Source organism: Heterocephalus glaber, unplaced genomic scaffold, assembly GCF_053883595.1.
Source record: "Heterocephalus glaber isolate CG9 unplaced genomic scaffold, H.glaber_assembly_v1.0 deba00001561, whole genome shotgun sequence".
Classification (NCBI taxonomy): Eukaryota; Metazoa; Chordata; class Mammalia; order Rodentia; family Bathyergidae; genus Heterocephalus; species Heterocephalus glaber.
Window position 1 is genome coordinate 2,738,272 of NW_028258349.1, and position 15,053 is coordinate 2,753,324.

The 15,053-nt window shown below is 44.8% G+C and overlaps 1 protein-coding gene across 1 annotated transcript; it reads left to right on the plus strand.

Moving 5' to 3' along the window:
* Positions 1-70: 70 nt before the first annotated feature.
* On the plus strand, positions 71-14,732 carry Itln1 (intelectin 1). Its single transcript, XM_087190929.1, is given in 10 exon segments — positions 71-186; positions 363-426; positions 1,930-2,028; positions 2,955-3,202; positions 4,262-4,400; positions 4,403-4,416; positions 4,823-4,943; positions 5,801-5,887; positions 13,075-13,091; positions 14,522-14,732. Coding segments are annotated over 10 exon segments (957 nt in total). The 5' UTR covers positions 71-171; the 3' UTR covers positions 14,675-14,732.
* The last annotated feature ends 321 nt before the right edge of the window (positions 14,733-15,053 follow it).

A 15,053-nucleotide genomic window follows, 5' to 3' on the forward strand; every position in this document is an offset into this window, starting at 1 on the left:
CCGGGAGCCTCTCCTCCACTGGGCATCACGCCAGGGGAGGCGAGGCTGGAGGTCTGGGCAGTGCCCTCTGGGATTTCTCCATAAAAGGCTCGGTGCCCTGGTCCTGGCCAGGCATCTCTGTAGAGGAAGCACGCAGGCCCCACTCAGCTGGCAACCCTCAGCTCTGGCCTGATGTGGAGGGAGGAGGTGAGTTGGGGGAACACTGATTTCAGCCCAGTTCTGGTTTAGGTCCCAGATGTGTGGAGTTAAAAAAAGGGAGCGAAGGACCCCTCAGTCAGTGTGGGACTAGATAGGAGTACAGTAGTGACAAGGGCATGCAGGAAAGATGTTTAAACAGTGACCTTCATCTTGGTTTTCTTTAGATGGCAATGGCCAAGCTGGGCTCCCTGCTGTTCCTCATGGTGGCCGCCCCAGAGTGCAGTGCAGGTGAGTCTCCCTCCAGGGGCCTAGGCTTCCCAGCTCATCCTTAGTTTGGAGGAAAACAAGTAGGCTGAGTTGCTCACAGGACCTGAGCCTCTCCTGGAAGAGGATGATGATGTCTTTGAGATGCACTGAGGTCCCCTGGATGTAGGCTGAGTGCTGATTTCTGTGCTATTGAGGGATCTGACTTGTAGCAGAGAGGGTGTTGCTCAGGCCGGACCTTGGTTCAGGCTGTGAGTCTCATTTTGACCTTGAAGGGACTCTGGAAAGCGCTGTGTGTCCTCCCAGCCATCCTCACTCCCATGGCCTTGGTCTTGGGGCTTGTATGACAAATTTATGGTCTACTTTGTACCCAGCGAATGTTCCCTTCTTAGCTCCCCTCTCTACAACAAGAGAAAAGGGCATCTCAATGTTTCTCTTCAATTTATTTATTTATTTATTTGATTTCATGAGACAAGTTCTTGCTACGTAGTTCAGCCTGGCCTCGCCATCATGGCAATAACTCCTACCCAGATTCCCAACTGGTGGAATTACAGGCATGCACCATCATGCCTGGCTCAATTATTATTTATTTTTGAAAGAGAAAAATACCTTTTTCTTAATATCCTCTCACATGTTCTTCACAAAAAAGTATTTATTAAGTGCCTTTTATTCATGGTATAACCAAGTGTCGGTCATGTTGTGATGTCCTTACAGGGACAATACACTTGTAAGCAGTGAGTGCTTTAGAGCTGAATGCTTCTGATCACAAAATTTGTCATTGGCTCCTTCTTTCTGATTTACACTCAAGTGAAGATCAGTATTCAAGGTTTTCATTCTAAGGCTGTGTTAGTTTCTTGGCCATGATCAATACTATCTTCTTTGCCCCTGATCTCAGCCGTGTTAACCTACCTATATTTCTTTTGATGGTGAATTTCTTTTGCTTTATTCTTTTCTCTAGGCCTTTGGACAGGTTGTTCTCCTCCCTTGAATTCTCTTCTCTTTCTTTCTACTGATAAATCTTATTTATTCTCTCAGAATAAGCTAAGGTTGTTATTTGTGCTAGACTTCTGTGACTGAGACATACTACGCTGGACAATCCCCTGCCTCCAGTCAGATCTCTCCATTCTCCACTCTCATCTGAGTCTTCCTTTCATTCTCCTGAACTTCTGTTTCATTCCTCTCAGTGTACTTTTCTGTTGCTATTTTGGAAATCCCCTCTGGAATTATGCTATTGGTTTATTCATTCATTTATTTATTCATTTGTGCAGGGGGCAGCCTTTATTCCTTTGAGTGCCCAGTGCCCAGAGCAGGGCCTAGCACAAGCATGAGGGTGTGGGGAGGCCCACGTTAGGTCTGCACTGGATGCTGGGCCAGATGGGCTGAATGGACATGGCACTGAGTCTCAGGACGTTTGAACACAGGAAGCGATGCCCTGGTGCACTGGAGGAATGAGTTTGGGATTAGTGACAAGGGGAAGCTGGGTTTTGTGTCAAATCAGCAATGGGAATGAAACTGCATTTTCTCTAGCTGTGGCCAATACTGATCAGAAGGCATGGAGCTGTTCTTCATCTCCATCTCTGCCCCGAAGCTGCAAAGAAGCCAAGCAGAGGTGCAGCGGTGCGTGTGGTGAGTGCTGCAGCTCGTGAGGCAGTCCTGTCAAGCGCGGGGCTTCGGCTCTGGGGGTTTGAATTTCATTTTATTTTTGTATAAAATGTATGGGAAAATGTACACATGTTACATATTGGATAAAGTTTGCAATTTTATTCAGTTTTATACATCCATTTTGTGGCATGAATCATGTTCACATTGTCATTCAACCATTGTCACTGTCCATCTCCAGAAAATTTTCATGACCTGAAATTGAGACTCTGTATCTACTATGTAATAAATTCGTGTTCCTTTTTTTCCCTATCATTCTACTTATGGTCTGGATAAATTTGCCTAATCTAGTTACCTCATATAACTAGAATCATAAATTATTTGTCCTTTTTGTTTGGCTTATTTTGCTTAACATAATGTTGGCAAAGTTCATATATATATATTGTAGCATGGATAATTCTTTCCTGTTCATTCATTATGTTTACATATTTTTATCAATATATGTACACTATATATGTAATATATACTGTATGCACACATACACAGAATGTTTTATTTATGCATTCTTCTGTTGAAGAATACTTGGGCTCTTTCTACCTTTTGCATCTTGTGATCAATGATGCCATGAACATTAGTGTACAAATATCAATTGGAGTTCAGACTTCAAGTTTTGGGTATATATTTGGAGTAGAATTAATGAGTTGTGATAAATCTATGTTTAACTTTATGAGGAGAGTTGCTGGAAATTTGGATAATTCTATATTTTGTCTCACTGACAGGGATATGCTCTTTGGAACTCAGGAGATTCTAGTGCTCCTAAGGACACAATATGATAGGGCTCAAGTGAGGAGTCTTTGGGCTACATTTCTTGTTCCAAAAACTGTTCTGGTTGTGGGGCTGAGATGGGCCATGAATTCGCAGACAGGTAGTCTCTGGGCTGCTTCTCCTTACAGATGGCCTGAAATTTCTTCACACCAAGGCTAGCGTCATCTACCAGACCTTCTGTGACATGACCACTGAGGGTGGCAGCTAGACCCTGGTGGCCAGTGTGCATGAGAACAACATGTATGGGCAGTGCATGTTGGGTGATTGCTGGTCCAGTCAGCACGGCAACGGAGCAGACTACCCCGAGGGAGATGGCAACTGGGCCAACTACAACACCTTTGGGTCCTCAGAGGCAGCCACAAGTGATGATTAGAAGGTTGGTGTCTCTTGTCACTCCTGTTGGAAACGATGGGAGTTGGAATGTGGTAAGGCCACAAGTATGCAGGAAAGATGTTTGGAATTCAGAGCTACAGCTGGAGCAGATGAGAGAAATATGTCTTGAATTCCAGGTTACTCCCAACAAAGCCCAACAAAATTGGGGCATCTTGGTGTTGGTTTGTTTTGAGCATTTCTACATAAATGTTGGGGAAAATAATTTCATAATTAAAGTATAACTATAGCTGTCTAAGGCCCAATGTCACCTTGCCTGACAGCTGGCTATGGAATTTGGAAACATAGCTCCGTTTTGCCTCTGGTCACAGCTGAGGCCTCAAGGATCCTGTAAAGCTGTGGTGCTGAATGACAAGTTTGCATCAGATGAAGACATCCTGGATTTTTTGAGAACCATGTGGTAATACAAAAAGAAAAAGTTTTCACCTGGGGTGAGACTAATTCCTAACTCATTCCACTCACCATTGTAAGAATGCTGTCCATATAGTCCTCCTCAGCAGAAGAGCCTCATGACCTAAGATCTTTATCAGCTTCTCATGTACTTTGATCACCACCCCCTAAGTCACCTGATGTTCTCTCCAATTACTGTGTGTACCCACTAAATTGTGGAAAGCTCAGAAAGTCTTTCTCTTTGCCCCACTCTGTGACCTCTTGGCCCCTCATATACTTTGAAATTATGCAAGTATCTATTGTCTTTTTTTCTCTTTAGCTCTCATTGTCCCCTTTCTAGGTAGTTGGAGGATTGATTGCCCCCGATAGTGGTTGAAACCATTATCTGTTGAAAATTGGAGTGTCTGAATCCACCTGTCCATCTATTCACTTGAAACACAGCTTTCAGGGCTAGGGATTTTGCTCAGTGGCAATGCCCCTGCCTTGCAAGTGTAAGGTCCCGAGTTCGAATCCCAGTACCAAAATAAAAAACCCCAAAAACACAAAACCTGGACTGAAACACAGCTTTCAGCTTATCTGAGTGCTTTATGTGTGTGTCTTCCTTTTCTCACGAGGTCCCCTGGCATGGTGAGGATCAGTGTTGGTTGTTTTCCAGAACCCTGGCTACTATGACATCCAGGTGCTGGACCTGGGCATCTGGCATGTGGCCAACAATAGCCTCATGGAGAACTGGAAGAACAAGTCCCTGCTGAGGTACTGCACCAAAACTGGCTTCTTTTAGAGACTGGAACACGATCTGGCCTCTACCAGGTACACAGGATGCTGGGTGGGCTGACTTTCAGGGTCTGAAGAGCAGCAGGTATTTGAGGTCAGGGAGGAGCCATCTTCCTCTGGGTCTCTCTTTCATGTTGGCTACACCATAATTCACTCATGGCTTCTGTTCTGATTCTGTGAAGTATTCTGACCCTGGGAAAGCAAGAAACCTATGAGAATGAATCTGGGGAGAAAGACCTGAAATGGGTCAAATGAGAGAGATTGAAATTGAGCTCAAATGGGGCTGAGATGCTGGAGAGGCTCAGGGAAAGGGAAAGATTCTTATGTTGCTTGGCTCTGAAATAATCTCTGTTATCAAGAACAGAATGTTTCCTCTCCACACAGCATCCCTGTGAGAGCCAAAGGTATTGGTGTCACTCAATGACTTCTTTATTTCCTCTAGAAATACCCAGTGAAATATGGAGCAGGCAAGTGTTGGACTGATAATGGTCCTGCGATACCTGTGGCCTATGATTTTGGCGATGCTAAGAAACTAGCATCTTATTACTCACCTAATGGCCACAGTAAGTCTTTAGTGCTCCTCTGAAATCTTTGTAGGAGAGATAATGAATTCAGTTATGATGGGTAGCAGTTATCTATTACCTACCATAGCCTGGTTTTCCTACAGTATTGTCTCAGCTAGCACAGCTATTCTTGAGGCCTAAACTAGTATTAACTCCTGTGTACAGATTAGAAAACAAATAGTGAAAGGTTTAAGAATTTACCTTATTTCAAGGGAAGGTATGGTTTAGTCAAAATGTGGACTGGAGAAATTTGGCTCCAGACTTTATTTGTAGCAACCTTATTACCAGCCCCTCAGTAAGTTGTTAAGAACCAGCCAGGTTTATGTGCACAGGGCAGACCAACAATATTGAGATAATTATATTTCTATTATAAAGGTTAACTTTAAGTTTGTTTAATGTGAATCTATATTTGGCAGCATATCCATCATAGAGGCTGAGCCTGTGCTATAAAATGCCCAGCAGTTATTATGCAGATTTGGGATTTGAGACTTTAAGGTGAAAGAGAACAAGAAAAGTGTGAAAAGGCTCAGTGTGAGTGCACTTGCCAGTTGCTGTAATCTGCCCTTAGTGATGTTATTGGTGATTGTCTCACACTGTTGAATTTCTCTCTGCAAGCCTCTGCCGGTCCAGGGCACCTTGTGAGGACCAGTTCTTGGGCTTTGGGGTGTGGCAAGATCCCTTCTGGCCAGACTTGGCCCTTGACATAAACCAGCCACTGGCACAGTGGTTTTGGGCCCACTTGCACTGCTGAAGTGTTGGGCTGGAGCCTGAGCCTGGCAGAGACAGTTTCTGGCCTGGCCCACAGGAGCTATTTCCACTATCTGCTTTGAATTTTGTTTTCTTCCTCTTTTTTCTAGATGAATTCACCACAGGATTTGTCCAGTTTAGAGTATTTAATTATGAGACAGCAGCGAATGCCCTGTGTGCTGAAATTAAGGTCGTGGGTGTAACACCAAGATTGTGACTCTTTGTGGGCACTAAAGCACCCGTGAGCAATGCATTATTTGTCAGTGTGTGTGTGTGAGTGAGTATATGTTTTTGTGTGTAGTGTGATAGCATTGTAATTTGTGTGTGTGTATTTGAGTGTGGCTTCTTTGCACACCCCTGGGTCTCAGAGACCAGAGGTATAGGACTCTGTCCAGGTACAGATGTTTTATCTTTTTGGGGACCAAAAAGCCAGGATTGAGGCTTCAAATATATCAGTGGTTTTTGTTCAGCTTTTGGGATAATACACTCAATTGCTTGGGTTTATGGTGAGGCTTATGTTCAGGAACATCCCATGCAAAATTTTGGAGCTAAGACTGACCAACTCCCAGCTTGTCATTCTCCACCTGAGGTTTAATTTTCAGAATACAATTTGGGGGCCAGGGATTTAGCTCAGTGGCTCTGCCACCTGCCTCGAAAGTGCAAGGTCCCGAGTTCGATCTCTGGTACCAAAAATCAAACAAAACAAAACAAAACAAAACCCAGAATACAATCTGGTGATTCTCATCGTGCCCAGACTTGCACATATGCACACCCTGTGGAGTGACTCTCAGGATAGTCTTGGATATCTTGTAGTGGAACTCACTCAATCCATCCTTTTCCTCCCACAAAAGACTTTGGCCTGAAGTCATAATGGGTACTTAATCCTGGGAAGATGTACTTATCTGTTACTTGCAGCAACCTTGATGTCCACCTAAGTTAGAGAAAATTAGACTCATTCTGTTTTTTCTCAGTCAGTAAGGCTTGGCTTGTGGCCAAGAGTGAATGGGCTTGACTCTGGCCAAACTGGGGAAAAGGTGTTGTGGTGACCAGGGTATATCATGTCCTCGAGCATGACACTCCTGTTTCTTTGTTGTTATAAAAGGGAAAAAAAGGTAGAGGAATTGGACATTGTTCCTTGTGGCTGCTTAACGGTGGACCTGTTGGACAGCATGGACACCTTTAATCAGGAGAGTTTTTGGGACACGGGATACCGGGGATTCAGAGTGAGCATTTGTTGGATTGTCTGATTGGTGATAGCCTTAACTTCATTTTGGAGGAATCCTGAGAGAACCGTGAGGAGGATGGCCCAAAGAGGAGAAGGAGGAGAATACAGACAAGAGGGCCAGCTAATGGAAGGAGCCATGTGGTCCAGCTCCAAATACCAGTTCAAGAGTTGGACATGTGCTGTCTGATTTCTGCAGTTCTGTCAGTTAGCCTTTTTGATGCATCTCATACTATGCCTAACTGATTTGTGTGCATACAACATTCTGCTCTTAAAAAGATGCATGAGCCTCCCTTCTCAGCTGTGAAATGGTCCAGAGTTCTGTGGTTCTGAATATTCACCATGGCCAGGAAATGTAACTGGTTTTGTAAGAGGGAGGCAGCTATGTCTTTGAGGCTGCTAGAGAGTTCTTGGGATAGGGAATGGTAGGAAGTTAGGGAGGTAGTCCTGATATTCTGGTCACCATGGCTGTGGTGATACGTAGACTGACAAGCAGTGGTATTATTAGTAGGTTTCTATGTTGTTGCATTGGGGCTCTGATGGTGACAGGCAGGCTCTGGTTTCCTGGGGCAATATCTGTCTTTGGGCTGAGGTATGTTAGGGTGCAGGTGCCAGTCAAGTTAATGGAGAGGCATAGATAGGTGGATGTTCCACATAGCCAGAAAATGCCTTGGTTGGGTAAGAATTGGTTATTGATGCTAAAGAGATCTGAGTTTTTTGTTTTCATTATCCCAGCTGCCTAGAGTACCTGACAGAACAGCTTCTGTTAAAGGATGGAAGGGGCCCTGATGAGATTTTGCTGGTGTTTACTGTTCTATTTTCCCATTGGAAGAAGAATCTTTTGGTATCTATTAGAAACCATTGTGAGCAGTAGGTAAAGGTGAAGAAGATAAGGCAATCTGGGCAAGTGGGAGACTGGTGACAGGGGGTCCATGTATGTATTGTCATGCATAGGATATAGTGGCAATTACAGAAATCTGACTGTTAGGCAATGATGTGGTTGTAATTTTAGGAGGGTCAGAAAAATGGACAGGCTGAGTGAATGTGTCATCTTGAACAACCTCGTAATTGATATAGTCAGCTGGGGCCAGTAATTATAATGTATAGTTACACTTGTAGGGGAGTAGATGTTCTAGTGGTCTATCAGAGAATAGATTATGCTGAGTGCAGATGGGGGCTTGGAAAGTCAGACTAGTATCATTGGCTATAGGGCCACATATGGGCTTTGTTGAGCTCTCATATATGGAGAGGTTAGTGATATAAGACTAAATTAGTCAGGCTGCATGTCCTGAGGTTTTTTGGTCATTTTACTAATGGGAAAATTGAGTGAGCACCTTTTGTTTAAGAGTTGAATTGGGCCCTTTGCTTCCTATTGAGGACAGTATGTAATATTAGTAAGGACCCAGACCTAGGGAGGGACTGGAGTGGCCATATAGGTGGCTGAGGAAATGGCAATACAAGGCAGGTAATTTTTGGCTAAGGAAGGATTGGACTGGTTCAGCACAGAGTGAGTTAACTGCAGAGTCCTACTGAGATAATTAGGAACTGCTAGGAGAAGTACTGATGTTGTAGCCATGAGGCATGGTGAAAGGAACTGGAAGGCCAGCCAGATAAAGAAGTGCAGACAGGAGGAGGAGAAGAATCTAGTTAAGGTGAGGGTGAACATGAGCATAAGAAATGATTCCATCCCTGGGGCAAAAGACAATTGAATTATGGCCATAACAAGAGCATAAGTAAAATCCACAGGAAAGCATATAGTAGGAAGAGAGGGTGTTTTAGGTTCTCTTTATCAATCAATGAACAGGAAGGAGGTGAGAAGAAAGGGAAATAATTCAATCTCTTTTGGGAAAAAGTCACACAGAGTGCGCTGAAAAAAGAGATCTTCTATCTATGTAAGAAAAAACTGGAGGGTAGAGGTTTGACGGTGAAGCCAAGTAAGATCAAAGCAGACTGAATGAAGGAAGTGGGTGAAGTGGCAGGCTAGGCAAAGCATTTAAGTATCCTCTGGAACTCAGGTCAGCCTGAGGGAAGTAGGGAAGATTACTTGCAATTTCCACAAGGAGCAACTAGGCGAGTTATCAGCTGGACACAGCTTTACCCTAGAATGATGTACCAAATGGGGAGGGTCTCATAGACAAGACAGCCATCAGAGTGCTGTAGATGACCAGGAAGGGTCCTGTTTACTTGGGCTGAAAGGATGTCCCACCCATTCAGGGAAACTAAAGGTGGGCTTGTATGAACTCTTGTCAGTGAACCAGGTATGGTTAGATTTGGGAAGAGGGAAGGAGGAAATGTGAGGAAAAGGGAAGGTTGCTAGGTGTATTAGAGACATCAAGTCATGTGCGTCAGGGTTTTTAGAAAAAGGTGGTGTGCTGATAAGGTGAAAGCCAGGTTGAAATTAGGGCCTAAGGCAGTGGTAACCATGGGAGTTTCTATCAATAGCGCATAGAGTTAGAGAAGATGAGATGTGGAGAGAAAGTGTGAGAGTTAGGATGAAGACATGCATCCTGGAAGGTTGTGTGAAGAGTAAAGCATGAGTGGAATATGTCTAGTGATTTTCAGTATTTCTAAGAGTAACAGGGCTGCTGCAGCAGATGCCTGCAGGCATGATGGCAAATCCAAGATGGTGGGGTCAAGCTGTTTGGTTAAGAACTTGATTGTATGTGGGCTGAAACCCTGTGTCAGAACTCCTGCTGCACATACCCCTTATTCTTTTGTAAAAGGCTGAAAGGTTGGGTGAGTTCTGGAAGGGTCAAGAAGGGATCTCTCTGCAGGACCTTCTTTAAAGATCGAAAGAATGAGTGAGGGAAGGTCTTGTGACCTAGAGGCTCAGTGGGATCTCACTTTGTAAGCTTGTAGAGGGGTTTAGTGAGGAGAGCAAAGCCAGGCACCCAGAGGTGTAAGTATCCTATTATGCTGAGAAAGGAAAGGAGCTGTTGTTTGGTGGTGGGAGTTGGGATCTGGGAGATCAAGTGGATATGGTTTGGAGGTAGGGCTCAAGTATATCTGTGTAAAATGATGCCCAGATAGGTGACATGTGGGGAAGAGATTTGGGCCTTAGAGGGAGAGCCATGTTACCTCTTGGAGTCTAGATGTTGTAGTAATAAGAGGAGGTCTTTATGGGATGCTTCATAGGATGGGCTGCAGAGGAGGAGGTCATCTACATACTGTATGAAACAAGAGGAAGAAGGGTGAAAGGAGAGTAGGTCACAGGTAAGAGCCTGACCAAATAGTGGGGGCTATCCCAGAAACCCTGTGGCAAGATGGTCCAGGTTAGCTGTTGGGACTGATGAGTTTCAGGATCTGTCCAGGTGAAGGCAAAGAGAGGCTGTGAGGAAGGGTGCAAAGGGATAGTGAAAAAAACATCTTTCAGATCTAAGACAGGGTAATGAGTGGTAGATTGGGGAATGGAGGATAAGAGTGTGTAGAGATTAGGCACTACAGGGTGTATGGGAAGGACAATCTGATTGATAGCATGGAGATCTTGTACCAGCTTTTAAGAATCATCTACCTTTTGTACCGGGAGAATAGGGGTGTTCTAAGGAGAGTTGATAGGGATTAGGAGACCATGCCACAATAGGTGAGAGATAATAGGTTGTAAAGCCAGATCAGGAATGGGATACCATCACTGGGCAGGGGTGGTTAGGCTTGAGAGGGATGGTGACTGGTTGTTGTGATGAAGCCAGGGACGGTGTGGAAGTATCCAAGACCCTGGGGTTGAGGTGAAGGGAGATGATGGGACTCACAAGGGGGCAGAGAAGGAAACAGTAAGGCAGCTATAAGTGTTGGCTGTGTCCTGGAGATGGTCAGAGTAGCTGACAACTTGGTCAAGATGTCTTGCCCTAAACGGAGAATGGGACATGGGGGGGGGGATGACTAGGAATGAGTGTGGGGAAAGGTGTTGACTTAACTGACACATGATTGGGGAGTTTTTAAAGTTCTGAAGACTTTGCCATCAATGCTCACAATAGTAGTTGTGGCCAGAAAGACCAGTCCTTTCAAAGAAGGAAGGGTGGAATGGCTGGTGCCTGTATTGATCAGAATAGGGATGGACTTATGCTCCACTGTAAGATTACTTGGTGTTTGTCATCTGTGGTACTCTTGAGGACCTCCAAGGCTTCTGGGCCACATCAGTCATCAGTGGCCAAGCCAAGAAGGTCTGGGAAGGAGCTGGTCAGGGGCCACTGGGGTTGTGACCCAGAGGTGGCTGACAGTGCTGGGCAGTTTGATTTCCAGTGGAGATCTCCATAGGAATGACACAGCTTGGAAGGAATCTCAGGCTGTAGTCATTCTTTAGCTCAGTAACCATTCTGGTGGCATTTGAAACATGGCCTCAGAGGGATGCTTCAAGTTGGGGGCACCTTTGATCCCTTTGTGGTCAACTCAGTGTTGACTTTGAGGGGTTTCTTATGGCAGAGGGCAGCATCTGCAGCTCAGAAATGCACCACTTTTGAGCACTTTTGTCCCTGTTATTAAAAACTTGAAAGGCCAAATTTATTAGCTCTTGCTATGGAGTTTGAGAGCCAGTCTCCAGTTTCTGTAATTTTTAATGAATGTCTGGGGCAGACTGAGTAATTAAGTACATCTTAAGGAAGAGTTGTTCCTCTGGTTTTTCTGGGTCTAATGCTGTGTATTGCCTAAGGGCAGTGGCCAGGAGAGTCTTAAACTGGGCTGGATTTTCACCTCTGGTCTGAGTGGTCTCCTTAAGCTTGTCAAAATTGACTGCCTTATGGGCCACCCTGTGGAGCCCCTCTACTAGATAGCCAACCAAGTTCTTAGATCCTACCTGATAGTTATAGTTTGGGTCCTCCTGGGGAAGGCTGTAGTGCCTACTGGAAGGGTGGCCTGAGCAATTTGGTGTTCATCCCCTATGATTGGGCCAGGAAGATTACTCATTCTTGCTCATCTGGAGAGATCATGGAGGTAAGGATAATATTTAAATCAGCCCAGGTTAGGTTTTATGACTGACTTAGGTATTGTAACTCTTGGATATATTGGCTAGGGTCTGAAGAGAAGGAGCCCAGATGCTGGTTAATTTGGGAGAGGTCTGTCAGAGAGAAAGGAATATGAACTCTGACTATTCTTTCTGCCCAAGACACCTCACAGAGTGGGAACTGAGGGGCAGAGGGTAAGGATTTGGAGTTGAGGCAAGGGCTGAGGGTGAGTGGCCAAACTGTAGTCTGGACCAGGTCTGGTATGGTGTAGGGCCAGGAGCAGCATACAGAGGAGGGTTAGAGTCAGTAGGTAGTGTTGGATAAATAGGAGGCCTGGCAAAGTGCTGGCTGGGGATAGTGGCAGAAGGCTCATGGTAAGGGTGGGAAGTGGCTGCAATGGCCATGGTAGGAAGCTCTGGAGGAGGGGGGTAAGTGGCTATGCCAGTCCTGGTGGCTGGAGACTCTGGGGGAGGGGAGAGAGCTGCAGTGTCTCCAGCCACTGCAGGAGGGATGGAGAGCTGTCAGAGAAGAGTGAGGTCACTTGGATCTGTTGTCAGGGAGAGTTTACTTTGGAGCAGACTGCAGGGGGTACAGATGAGAGAGAAAGAAGAAGAATTTGAGAGGAATCATAGGTGGAGCACAGAGCAGGAAGACTATGGAGTGTAATGAATGCCTGGACATAAGGGTATCTCAGACCATTTTCCCAGTCTTTGGCAAAAATTATCTAAGTCCCACAAGATAGAAAAATCAAAGGTGCCCTTTCCAGGCCACTGAGAGCCATTTTCAAGCTTATATTGTAGCCAAGCAGCATTACAAAATAAATTAGGCATTTGGGCTTTAGATCAGGGTAGAGATGGAGAGGTTTCCGGTTTTGTAGAAGATAGGCTAAGGGAGAGGAAGAGGAATAGAGGAAGGGAGATTCCCCATAGAGAGCAAAGAGAAATAATGAGAGCAGTAACAAGGTCAACAGTGGATGCCTCTAGCTGAGACACAGGGCTGTAATGGAATGTGGGTGAGAGGGAAGGGCAGACATGTTTGCACTTGACCAGACATCAAGGGAGGGTTGGTTTTACCCCAAAGTGTTCTGTGATCAGCACTGGATTTCAGGAACACAGAAAATAGAATGAGTCTCTCTCTGTCTTAGTGGGTATGGGTTTAAAGAGAGAAAGGTCCAGGTGGGTGAAGGGTTAAAAGATTGAACAATCGTGGCAGGTAAAGGAGGGGGAAGGCTGTGGGGCAGATGCAGTGGTGGCAGGAAAGGCAGGAGCTAGGCTGGAGGATAAAGGGGAAGTGTCTCATCTGATCTGAGAAGACTGGCAGGGGCTGTCTGAGATGCAATCTGAGATACAGTCTGAGGAACACATGTTATGGAGTGGTCTCATCAAGTTACACCCTGGGTGTGAGGCTGGTCAGGTGGGGTGTGTGGACAGAAGATGTCATTTTCTCCAGCATGACAGAGGGAGCTCTTGTGCAGTCCATACAGAGGGTGTTCACTTGGGACCCAGCTCTCCTCAAATTAACAATCTGAATAAAGTATCCTGAGCTGCTGACTGGTGACCCTGAAGATCTCATTTTGCTTTCATTTCTCAGCCCTCAGCTTTGTCTTTCCCAGTTAGGTTGAGGCAGCCTTGCTATCAAGGAGGACCCTGTGATCATAATGGAGAATGGTGACTCAATGGCACCAAAGGAACAGGTCTCACTGTGACAACCTGTCTACTATGACAGCTCTCAGTCATGGCCCAAAGCCTGAGTGATGCAGTGTGCAGATACCACCCCTTCTGTAGAAAAGCTTTTGTACTGTACAGCAGCACAAAATCATGTGTTCCCTGTCCAGCATCTAACAAGATATTGAGCCAAAGATGAAATTAATATGTGAAGAATCTGAAGTTTAATATATATTAATATATAGTTTACTATACATGTAAAAGTTATATATATATAGTAACAGGAGGCCTGAGGAGGTTGTGGTGTTACAGTGTTTGCCTAGTATGTGTGAAGCCCTGGCTTTGATGTCCAACAACCCCTTGTCCCAAAGAAAACAGAAACAACTAGGGGCTACAAAAGCATGTAACTGTGCTGGGGGTGTCAGAGCAGTGACTGCAGAAAAGGTAACTTCTCAGATGATTCTTGAGAGATGGATAGAAATCTATGGAATATACATGCAAGTATACATGTAGCTTGAAAGAACAGCATGTTCAAAGTCATTAGTGTTTCAGAGAGGTTGAGGTATTGGGAGAGCTGCAGGCTCTTTTGCAATTTTGGTGTAAAGGGTGTATGCCAAAGAGAGTCCTACAATCTTTAAGCATGAGGGAGATGTGTCTCCTTAGAGGGAGCAGCATCTAAGGAATTCATAAAGAATCCCACCAAGGATGCTGAGCATGAATGTCTAGAAAAGTGAATGGAAAGTCAGGAGGAGACATGATGGAAATAAAGTTAAAGGAACAGAGGTTTTTTTCCCATTTAGTTTATTGATACATTTTAAGTATACAATAGAGTTACATTCACCATTGAGATCTTGTACCTTTACATGATGTATCTTGGTTCTTATAGGAGCAGAGGTTTTCATGGGTGTAATAATAGAAATTCCCATGAGGAATAAAGACTTTGCCATTAAAATACCTTTAGCTTCACCAGCTGAACTCTCATCATCTTTTCCTCTTTTCCTTCTTTTGTAGCACTGCATTGGTGGAGGAGGATACTTCCCACAGGGAAATCCTGTGCAGTGTGGAGACTTCTCTGCCTTTGATTGGAATGGTTATGGAACTCATATTGGATTGAGGAGCAGCCAAGAGATAACAGAGGCAGCTGTACTTTTGTTCTATCGCTGACACCTTCTTGCTATGACATGCTGCCTTATTCTCCCAACTATCAGATCCCAGTGGCTGAGGAAAGGGAAATAAATCATTTTCATTCAAGACTCTGTGTTTCTTTGAATTCTTTTTGTGCAAGGGTAAAGAGCTGTAGAAGTTTTCAGAAGAGTGTATATTGTGGGGGCTGAGTCAATGTCAGCCACTCTAGTGCTTGGAGTGTTAGAGCTTAGCAATCCTGATACAGGAATACATCATCCCACGGGACTTGTTCAGGTAGCCCCTTAGATGTCAAATAAAGGGCAGGGAGGAGGCATTTTATCTAACCCCTTCCTAACTCATCTGTATGGACTGGACAACTAGAACCTGAATATTTTAAAGAAGATAATAGTAGTGCACC